Source organism: Triturus cristatus, chromosome 3_2 (assembly GCF_964204655.1).
Source record: "Triturus cristatus chromosome 3_2, aTriCri1.1, whole genome shotgun sequence".
NCBI lineage: Eukaryota > Metazoa > Chordata > Amphibia > Caudata > Salamandridae > Triturus > Triturus cristatus.
The window spans coordinates 680411684-680423767 of NC_140584.1; the positions used below are offsets into that span (position 1 = coordinate 680411684).

The 12084-nt window shown below is 40.5% G+C and overlaps 1 protein-coding gene across 1 annotated transcript in view; it reads right to left on the reverse strand.

The window, feature by feature from the left end:
• Positions 1-3341: 3341 nt before the first annotated feature.
• ITGAV (integrin subunit alpha V) overlaps positions 3342-12084 on the reverse strand; it is a 382159-nt gene continuing 373416 nt past the window's right edge. The window contains exons 27-30 of the mRNA XM_085648702.1: positions 8277-8390; positions 8070-8177; positions 6414-6536; positions 3342-4538 (exon numbers count right to left, since the gene is read on the reverse strand). Coding sequence (XP_085504828.1) covers positions 4443-4538; positions 6414-6536; positions 8070-8177; positions 8277-8390 — 441 coding nt within the window. The 3' untranslated portion in view covers positions 3342-4442. The remainder of the gene's footprint in view (positions 4539-6413; positions 6537-8069; positions 8178-8276; positions 8391-12084) is intronic.

The following is a 12084-nucleotide window of genomic DNA, read 5'->3' on the forward strand; positions in this document are numbered from 1 at the left end:
CCCAGAATCCCTTGCAAACGTAAAAAATTGACAAAAAAACCCCACATTTTCCCCACATTTCTGTAATAGGAAAGTTCCGGAATCTGCGTGGATCCACAAATTTCCACCCACCCCGCGTTCCCCAAAGTCCTACGAGAAAAATGGTACCTCACTTGTGCGGGTCGGCCTAGTGCCCGCGACAGGAAACGGCGCAAGAACGCAACGTGGTCACACCTCAATTTTGCAGCGAAAAATGACCCTTTTTTGGCAAAGTGACTAGCTGTAGTTTTTGAACCCTAGCCCTGCCGGCACCTAGAGAAACCTAGCAAACCTATACATTTTTGAAAACTAGACACCCAGGGGAATCCAGGATGGGGTGACTTGAGTGCCTCCCACCATGGTTTGTTACCCAGAATCTCTTGCAAACGTAAAAAATTGACAAAAAAAACCACATTTTCCACACATTTCTGTGATGTAAAGTTCTGGAATCTGCGTGGATCCACAAATTTCCACCCAACCCGCGTTCCCCAAAGTCCTACGAGAAACATGGTACCTCACTTGTGCGGGTCGGCCTAGTGCCCGCGACAGGAAACGGCGCAAAACGCAACGTGCTCACACCTCAATTTTGCAGCGAAAAGTGACCCTTTTTTGGCAAAGTGACTAGCTGTAGTTTTTTAACCCTAGCCCTGCCGGCACCTAGGGAAACCTAGCAAACCTATACATTTTTGAAAACTAGACACCCAGGGGAATCCAGGATGGGGTGACTTGAGTGCCTCCCACCATGGTCTGTTACTCAGAATCCCTTGCAAACGTAAAAAATTTACAAAAAAAAACACATTTTCCCCACATTTCTGTGATGGAAAGTTCTGGAATCTGCGTGGATCCACAAATTTCCACCCACCCCGCGTTCCCCAAAGTCCTACGAGAAAAATGGTACCTCACTTGTGCGGGTCGGCCTAGTGCCCGCGACAGAAAACGGCACAAAACGCAATGTGGCCACACCTCAATTTTGCAGTGAAAAATGACCCTTTTTTGGCAAAGTGACTAGCTGTAGTTTTTAAAACCCTAGTTCTGCCGGCACATAGGGAAACCTACCAAACCCACACATTTCTGAAAACTAGACACCCGGCGGCTTCCAGGGAGGTATGGCTTGCATGGATCCCCCAACGTTTCCTTACCCAGAATCCCCTGCAAACCTCAATTTTAGCTGAAAAAAAATCACTTTTTTCACACATTTTGGTGTGGGAAAGTTGTGGCATCACCGGGCTCACACAAATTTACCACCACCCAGCGATCCCCCAGTAAAAATGGTGCCTCACTTGTGTGGGAGGCCAAAGTACCCGCGGCAGGCAAGGGCCCAAAACTTTGTGAGGCGACATCAAAATGGCCTATCGCAAAACCACCTGGTTTTGCAAGGGGGGTCACTTGGGTTTTTGGCCCGGTGCTCGGCGGCCATCTAGGGAAACCTACCAAACCCATGCATTTCTGAAAACTAGACACCCGGCGTCTTCCAGGGAGGTATGGCTTGCGTGGATCCCCCAACGTTTCCTTACCCAGAATCCCCTGCAAACCTCAATTTTAGCTGAAAAATTCACCTTTTTCACACATTTTTGTGTGGGAAAGTTGTGGCATCAGCGGGCTGACACAAATTTCCTACCACCCCAGCGTTCCCCCAGGTCTCCCGATAAAAATGGTGCCTCACTCGTGTGGGAGGCCCAAGTACCCGCGGCAGGCAAGGGCCCAAAACGTAGTGAGGCGACATCAAAATGGCCCATCGCAAAACCACCTGGTTTTGCAAGGGGGGTCACTTGGGTTTTTGGCCCGGTGCTCGGCAGCCATCTAGGGAAACCTACCAAACCCATACATTTCTGAAAACTAGACACCTGGCGGATTCCAGGGAGGTATGGCTTGCGTGGATCCCCCAACGTTTCCTTACCCAGAATGCCCTGCAAACCTCAAATTTAGCTAAAAAATTCACCTTTTTTCACACATTTTTGTGTGGGAAAGTTGTGGCATCAGCGGGCTGACACAAATTTCCTACCACCCAGCGTTCCCCCGGGTCTCCCGATAAAAATGGTGCCTCACTCGTGTGGGAGGCCCAAGTACCCGCGACAGGCAAGGGCCCACAACGTGGTGCAGCGCACTACGTTTAGGACCCTTGCCTGTTGAGGCGCACTACGAACTTGTGGTGGCAATTTGGACAAAACTTAAAAGGGTTTATTTCCATGACCCACATCTTACCACATTCTCAGTCCAAGTGCGTAGTGAGGTGTTCCAAAAGGATCCCCCGACGGGTTTTGTGATCGGAGGTCCTTTTCCTTCTGCGATACCTTCTTGTTTGTTGTTCTTCATTCTTTTTGCCAAAAATCCCACATTTTTTAGGAATCTTCTGTAAAAATTCAGAAGTTATACTTACTTTTTATTTTTATGGCAGAAGCTTGAAATAAAAAAAATAACCCTTGCACCAGCTTGCTAAAGCCGGATCTATTTGGCTTTGCCAGAGCTGGTTTCCTATTGTTAAGTCACAAGGCCCCAGTTGCACATTTAAATTATTCTCAATCACCTTTTGCTGTAAAAGCTAGCCCACACTTTTTTTTACAAATTAAATTAGACCCTTTGGGGGGAGGACCCTTAACAGCAACACGCTAAAAGAAGTGCCAGGCCTTTTAGTCCATTCCCAAGAGGGGGCGTTTAGTCATGTCTCATCTTGAGAGCTACTACATTCAGCAACAACTCTCTATCTGGAGCAGAGAAGTGGTTTTCCATTCAGGACTTCAGAGTCCTGGTAGCTTACAAGTACTGGAATTTTGTGGAAATCAGGACTTTGAGCATGGCAGGTGGGATGGATGATAGATATGACTTTCAAATGTATGTGTTTTGTGACAGGCAGCGAGTGAAGAAAAGTCTGCCATCTCTAGAGCCTCAAGAGCTGTTGATCCGTTGCACTCAATACTTACTGAAAACGGCACACAGATACCTGTTGAGTCCTACATAAAAAGCTGTTGAGTCTTGAAGATAAAAATGGTGGCGTACATGAAGATTTATATGGTAAGATGCGGTATGGCAGAATACCTTTCAGAGTAATTAAGTGGAAAAACGTATGTGGTACTAAATTACTCTTGCTCATTAGCCTCAGGCCAAAATTAGCCAGCAACATTAACATAAGTGATCAGAGATGGAAGCTGGATTAATACCAGTGGAGAGAGGAAAGAGCATTGTGGCTCTGCACAGCAGATAGAAAATGTCAAATGCTAGCAGATTGATGTTAACTGTTCAATGTTTGTCTCCTAAAATAAAACGCATTAATTTCGGTTTTCGACAAGTCATACTCATGTAGAAAAGGGGAAAAGTAGACAAAAAGATTTTCAGTTAATTTTTTTTATAGTTCATGTTAAACCATCACAATAGCTCAGTGCACTTGTTGCTTAAATAACGTAGGTGGTGTTGTGCAAAACACCACAACAAAACAATGGGCTAAAAACCTACAGCGATTAATAAGGTCCAATATCAATACAGTAGTTGTCATCGCCATGAGCTTATATCACAAGTATATATGCCCATAGGTTGGGATGCGCAAATTAACTGGTTCATCATTTTAAAAATGGTGTCCAGCATCAATTATAGAACAGCAGGCATGTTCACCTACCCTCGCATTAATAGCCAAAGCATATGCTAAGAACGGAGAACGGAAAGCGAGATAAAAGTGCTTCAGATTTCATTAAAAAAAATGTGAATAAAGCAATAATGTTAATTAATATTAGATAGTGGTTTTTGCGCAGGTATAGTCGGATTGTCATTTTTTTTCTAAGCCTGTAAGGAAATATTTTTGGTGATGTTTTTAAATTTTTATGAAACATACTTCCACAATTAAACCAGTCCCGCAAATATTAAACGTTGGTGTATCTAAAGTTAGCGAATGGAAGATGCAAACAGTAATTTACTACTGGAATTCATACAATACAAAACAAAGCAATTGCAAAATAGAAAATAATCCACAGATCAAAAATAGCCACAGCATTTACTAAAAGTACAAAAGGAAGGCTGCAGCAGTGTTTATCAACAAAATGAGAATCCTATCCTGAAAAACAGCATATTGCTTGCGGCTCAGAATCCCAATAGTTATATCAATTACGGTCTTTAACACAGTTTGCCAAGTTAATGGCTATAGTTTTTATAGGGTGAAACCCGTTAGCATCAACATCATTTCGTAAAACAAATTAATTATATAAACTAAATTGCATAGGATCTTTTGTGCTATACACCATATCAGTATAGATACATAAGTTAAAAAAAACGACTGTTCTATAAAAAAATACGGTCGATTGATCAGAAAATGTTGGAATAGTTATCCCCTAGTACCAATCAATAGTGCTGTTCATAAGCGTCAGCCGCTCATATTAAAAAAAAATGAAATATTTCCAAACGAAGGAAGGCAGTGTCATTAGTAGACTCTTAAATGTTCTTCAAGCATCTGTTGTTCCTTCACCATTTTCATGCGGCTGAAGCTGCTCCCTTTCCTGTTCTTCCTGTGGTGGTCTCACACGTTTGAAGAAGCCAAACTAAAATAAGAAAGTACCATTTAGCATGTAGAAAAGGTCTAGTGTTTCTGTATTCAGTTTGTGGCAAATAAAAATTTGGTAAAACAGAAGCTTAACAGCCAAGATATTAATTAACCTGTTGACAGTTATTTACACCCTATGAATGGCCAGAGTTTTGTTGATTTAAAGTGTTTGTATTTTTTTGAAATAAAATAAACATAACAATACAATAAACATAACAATCATGGCAAACCAAAAAAAGGCAAGACAAATCTAATAACATAGGACTGTAAACATATTATTAAGGTACAAAGAAATGCGCTACTGTATTTTTCAAATGAAAGGCTAGCCTAGAAAATATAAAGATACATAAAAAATATAGGAGTATAAAGAAAAACTAAAGTAGAGAAATGGGAGATAAAAAGAGAAGCGATATTATTGGAACCAAATACATTTGTGCACCTTTGTGCATATCAAAATACTGAATATCAATAACCTCTAGAATTTTTACTTCATGCAATTTGTTACTTTTTGATGTGATCACTGGTATGTGTTTCGGGCTGAACATTGAAAGCGTAAGTCTGAAGGGTACTGGCTGATGGGAATATGTAATTTCATGATCAGGAGGCAGAGAGAGGGAAATTACCACATTATATCCTCCCAAAAACAATAATCACACTAAACTGTACTGCAGAGAAGAAACATTGTTGCTATATCCGATTCTTTGGAAGAGGTCCTCTTCCAGAATAATTGGATATATCCCAATTGTCTCTTCTTTGATTGCCCATTAGCCCGTCAATCAAAGTTGATGTCCGCTGTATATTTAATTGTAATTATTGATGGGGATATATCCCTTCTCTTATCAAAGCAAAGTAGAGTTTCAGTACCATATGTCATTGTTGCCCAAAGCCATAGGCCAGTGCGCATTAACAAGCACAAGTCTCAGGATGGAGCTTCTGCTGGCCCCATGCATGCTAATAAGACTTGTGGTCAGCAAGAGGGAGATGGATTGTGCACCCAATGATTGTTTCGCAGGTGATCAAAACCATCCATCCTCTCTAGCCCTGCAAAGAGTGTCTGAAATAACCTTAAATTTCTATGCATCTTTCAAGCACATCTGTGTTGAGGTTGGCGCACAGCACACAGTGTTGCATACAGAGGGGGTCAGATTGCATATTGCACTTCACTCTAGGTTAGCGACACCAGAATGCTTTATTTATCCATACCCCTTTGTCTATTCCGAGGCACGTGAAAACATTCTCTTGGGCCAAATAATGTACACTGTATTCTTCATGATGATGTGCTAGTCTTTTTTAATTGCTCTAATTAAAGTTGCCATTGCATATTCGTCAGAGGCAAACACCACCTCAATACATGTGAAAAAGGTTTACATTGCTGGAGCTCTCATTTTTGACTGGGTGGATCCTATAGATTACACCAAAACTAGTAGCAATTCGGTGTCTATAACCTAAAGCACATTTGTCTGTCCTTGAGTGCCTTGTTCGTCTAGTACTCTTATAACATGCTTAAAACACAGTTCATCCGCCTCCCTTCAATTCTCCCTTTCGTGCAAGTGGGCATAATCTGATTTGGCTTAATTGTCCTTGAAGCACTGTTTCTGTTGGGTTGTGCGTGAGCATAGCAGAAAGAGGGGGGGTCAACTGTATAGAAAATAGTATGAATGCTTTGCATTTAGGTTTCATGAAAAAAAATTACTTAAAATGTCAATTAAATATCATTTGGTACGATGCTAAATGGGACCACATTTATATGAGGCTGCTTAGTTTGTTATACATGCTTTACACCTTGTTACTTTCCAAATTAGAACTATGGTAGCAATGTTTTCTTTAGATTACTCAAAATTGGGGAACCAATGAATCAAGTAGCACTCCTTACCTTGTACATTACAAAAACCAGAAGGGATAACAACAACAAGCCTGCAAGAACGGCTAGAATTATGACCCACACAGGCACAGGCAAATTTGTTGTCGGATTAACCCACAGAACGTTGGTAACAACCTAGTAGAAGGAAAAGAAAATATTGAGATAAACAAAAAAGTATACAACAAGTCTCTTTCATTTTCTTGGATTCTCTAACATTTCTTCTGAAAACTGTCTATTTGCATTTGTTATGCGAAAAGTACCCTTCTTCAAACCCTCTCACTAGCATCTTCTTATTCATCCTCTGCGGCATTTCCCTGAACTTCTTGCCATTTTGGACGAAACAATGGTTATATATTTTGGCGTGATACCCTGAGTAGATGCATAAATGGTGGCATTTTGTTAAAAAACATCACTCCAGAATATTTGCAGTAACACCGCTCTGTATCACACGGTTACCTTATGTTGCTTATACATCAGAGATAAAACATGTAATTAGGATCCAAAAAAGATGATGTATTTGTTCAGACTACACACACGTTCTGAAAGTAGCCCTCCGGTTACAATTTATTTTTCTACTTTTTCTATGATTTTATAATTTTCTATTCTCAAAAGAATTCCCTTGCTGTATCCAGTAGTAGTCTCTCACCTGGACTTTGAGACAGTGTAATAAGTGCTCACTGTTACTCGGCCTGCCTTTTCCTTCAGGATACTGGCATCAATTCAGAATCAGCTAATTGCAAAGAACAGATGCCCAGAAGATACCACTGACTGTGGTGTACAGGATATTGAACGCCACAGGCAACCAATGCCAAGTAGTCAATTATCACCCCTTATCTGTGGTCCAGGTCAAAATTAAAGTGCACATTGATAAAGACAGTTAATGATATAGGTGTCGGTTGGGTACCTTATTCTTTTCATGAAAACAGGGTTATTGTCCCAATTTTGAGTCCACCCTTTTTCTTTGTTCCATTTCTAAAGCCATTATATTGGAACCACACATGCATTTGCCACCCATAAATGCGTCTTTACAATGAGTTTCCTTACCATGCAAGTTGTTGCAACGACTTGCCGTAGGGAAAGCGCTGGAGTTTGGAATAGTTTAATTTACGATTCCAACTCCAGTCTGCGCATTAGTATGGAAAGTGTTAGACTTGAAGTCCAACATCAGTCCAACAAAACTTTCCCTAAGTCAAGTCATTGTAACAACTTGCATGGTTCGGACCGCATTGTAAAGGCTGTTTGCCATTTCTAAATGGTTGCCTAAGAAGGGACCATCACCCAGCCAGTCTTTCTTACCAATGATGTCAATTCAGGGCCTTTTTTTTTTAAGAGGTCATAGACATGGGGAGAGAAGTTCCCCCCCATCAGAATACACTGTGGTTAAGTGTTTAAATTGGTTGTTCTCTTCTCAGTCCCTTCAGTAATGAAACTGTAGGCCGTGTGAAGGTCTGGTGCAGAGGTATAGATAGGTTGTTTTTATAACATTGGCAGTCAAGTCTACATCATGGTGTGTTTCTCTGCAGAAGTTTCTTGTGCAGGCGACGGAGTGGTGTTATTAATGCCAACTGGAAAAGGGTATACATGGAGATAATCATGATAAAAAGGTTGTTATGGAACCCAGGGGTTAAAGAATTGCTGCCATATATTAACATCTGTGTCTTCACTTACCACTGTAGAATTCTGAATATCTGCAATCTGAAGGTTTGTGTAAGGGAATTCTATCACATGGAAAGAGGCAGACGATGTGAGAGAGAAAGAATGATTCTGGTTTTCAGTCTGTTTTTGACAAGAAAAACACAAGATGAGTATTAGTAGCACACAAACTGATATTTTTGAAGAAAATAGAGAAAAAGCTGTAAAAGTTTATGCACTCACTTTCATGAATGTCTCTGTCCAAAGTCGGGATCTTACAAATAGGATTGCACTCTTTCCTCTCTCAAGCCTCCCAACCTGGCAAGTGATTTGAAGACATTCAGCATTTCCACAAGCCTTTTGGAAGGAAAAGACCAGCCCTTATAAACAACTGGGTCATGTCAAACAAATATCGTTGGCAAACACAAAGCATACTCATCGTTTAAATTACTATTCATAACTTCTATGTTTGAATTGGGTTTAGCATTCACCACAACATGCATTCAAATAGCATAAATAATAATAAACATGATTACAGTAAAATACAAACCTTATATTGTCTACACTTCTGAATGTAGTCGTACAGTATGAACTGGAGTGGAATTTACTAGAAAGAACAGTCTGCTGATTCAGTTCACCTCCAGCCATGCTTAAAGTTACTACACCAGACATTAGTGCAGCTAATCCTGGTTAAACTTCATTGGCAAAGATCACAACCAGTTCTTGAAACATAAACTGTAGGATATGATGAATGCCAGTTTTTAATTTTGTGTCATCAATGAGTAAACAACATCATAAGTAAAGTTGTGCATAGCAAGCGTTAAGTGATAAGATAAAGTAAGGCTCTTAGTGCATAATACAAACTGAAAATTATAAACATGGTTTGAACAAAACTAATATCGTATGGATGGTAAGTAAAAAACTAAATACATGTAACCTAAATGCATGTAATACGTTATGATTCATGTAATAGCTGATATGTTATCGGAGTTTCATATGCTGTGACAAGCCATGAAAGTGTTCACTAAAAGGTTCAAGATTTCTAGGCTTTAAGATTCCTGGAGTAAAGTCACTCAACTTCCTCTGGATTCTATTTTCCTTTTTTCCCCAATAATAATAATAAAAAAACACCATAGTTTCACTAAGAAACCACTTCTGGGAACACACATGGTGCAATGATGTCTCTCCTGGTCTTTCCCGATTAGATATTTAATGCTGTTTATTGTGACATATGTGCAGTTCACTTTCAAAACGAAATTAGATTTACAACACAATTAAATTGTTTTTGCTGAAAACACCTATGGGGCTAGTACCCTGGATTCAAACAAAGCATCATACACATTGGGCCATATGTACGAACGTTTGGCTTTGCGATTTCCAACTAGCGAATCTGCAGAAATCGCGATTAGGGAATCGCAAAATGATATGTATGAAACAGTGTATTCCTCTAATGGTGATTTCTACAGATTCGCAATATCAAATAGGAAATCGCAAATTAGGAAAAGCCAGTTTTCTTTAGGTTTGGGTTGAAGATGCAGCCATACCTTCACCCGTCACCCAACCAAAAGTTCCCATGGCACAAAGGAGCACGGAATGTTTCCTTGTGCCAGCACACCGCCGCGGCTTTTCTTTCAGCCCTCACTGACTTACCCAGACTCCAATTTACCACTATGTGGTAAATCAAAGTGTATTTTTCCTCAAAATAGGGACACCACAGCTGGATTTGGATCTGGTAATGCTGGGCCCACATGTTATTTCCCATTCTGGGGGGAACTAATCATAATAGATGGACTTATGTGTAAGGATACTGGCCAGAAACTGTTATTGCTGGTGATATGGTATCCCTACACATATATCCAGCCACCTCATACCTGGGGCCTATTTGGCACAGCATTCTGTCTAAGAGCCATATTTCTACTTGCAAAGAGCACTGTATGTATTGCTCATCAGCTTACATTAGGCAGTGTTATGAAGGTCTTCTCCATAGCCCGGGTTTGACAACTGTTACAGTGCATGGCATCACAGATACAGGTGGCTATGCATGTGCAATGTCGAAAACAGGTGATCCTATTTGACAGCTGTAGTTTTTGATGTGGTAAATCATATTGCCCCTGTAATATGGGTAAAGCATTTCCGAAACCATGCAAGAGATTTCTTGACAGACATGCAGTAGCTGACAAAGTGTGTCACTATAATGTGGAGAACCTGGGCAAAGCATGGTGCATGCATTGTCTTACCAAGCATTATGATAGGATTCACATTGGAGCTGTTGCCAGTTGCCCCTGATGGAGCAGGTAGTGCAAAATGTTGTATACCTCCTTATTTCTGCATGAAAGTATTAATTGAATAACCTACTCATTATAATACTAATTGTGTGCTGTGATATATTAATATTAACCAACCTACCTACACGTGGGAACTTGCTATTTGCATGGCAAAATAACTTTAGTAACTGAAATACGTACGCATATTAACAGTAGTATATGTGATAATTAGATATCGCATGCTTTATGTTGCTTTTGTGACGTTTGCAAATTCGTGGAGGACCGTAAAGGTGAATATATTGCTTTAAATACCGCTATAGGCTAGGAAAATACTAATACAAAAAGGGATTAGTGAGGGTATAACATTAGAAGCATCATTTCTTTGAATTAATTATTTTTTTGTGTTTGTTTCGCTTAAGTTGACATTTCGGCCTGTCGAAAACATGGCGGCAGAGACCAAGTTCAGAAGTGGCCACCGTCTCATGAAGCGCGAAGGCAACTGCGCAAAATTGGATGGCCCCGTGAACTTCCTAAGGACCTCTGTACACGACGTTCCTGTCAAGGATAGGTTATTGGTGGACTGCCAACGACCCCAGATGATTGAAAGTGGTATAAATGAACAATGATCTCATTAAACTAGAAGTCGAAATATTGCAACAATCGAGATTTGGTCACAACCGGAAATAGATCAGCAAAATCCATATGAACCTGGACTCTACAAATCGGACGTTTTTCCCCTGACCAATCACAGACTCTCTCCGCCCAAAAATGTTTCATGTTATCCCGAAATTTATTATAAAAGAGTAGTAGGATAGGGAGGGGTTAAGATGAGAGGGAGATGATCGCTACGCTATTCGAGACCTTTTCGATGACAGATGCTGGCACGGTTTCTAGTCCTTTGATGATCTTTGGGACTGTAACGTGCTGAGCAAAGGACTTTCGGACTCTGAGATCTGGCCTGATCCTTGGACAATTTAACGACAAAATTCGGTTATGCTGAGCCAATGAATTAGAGAAAACCCCAGATAGCCAGAATAGGTAAATAGGTAAATAGATAAATAGATAAACAAATATTGATTAACAGAATTATGAGTTTGTGGTTCTTTCGGAAAGAGAATAGAGGATTCTGAGTCTTAAATGTGTTTTAGCTGGTTCTAAATCACCATCAACCAATCCAACTATTTGGTCCTATCGACCAAGTGGGTGGGGTGTCTTGATGTTTAGGATTAGGAATCTATAGGTGGCGAATGTTAATGTATAAGAAGTAAGATAACTTTTCTTACCCTACAGGTTATAAGGTACTCCCACCCACATGTCCAGTGCATCATTCCCCCTCCTGTGTGCAGACCTGAGAAAAGAGAAATGTGCGTCTGTTGGTGTTATGGGCTCCACCAATTAATGTATGTGTGAATGAGTTAGTGTGACGGCGGGTCTGTGACTCAGGAGGACAGTTGTGTCCTCACTTTTTCCCCGAATTGTTGTGTGCGCTGGATCACCCAAAATCCAAGCTGTAGTTGCTGGAAGTTACCTACTGTGGCACCATCTACTCCACTTCCTCTCATTGATTAATCTCCATCAGTATTTGTGATTCATCCAGAGCATACATACAATAGCTTGTTGATGAATAGCTTGCTTTTGACCAAGCCACAATACATGACTAGTCCAAGCCCTCAATTTATTTTGTTGTTAGACGGAGTAACCTCCATTTGCCTGGAGGAGGACTCAATATCTGCAAGGTCGAGACTAATCCACCCACCAAATGTGAAAATCACACCTAGCTTCTCCCA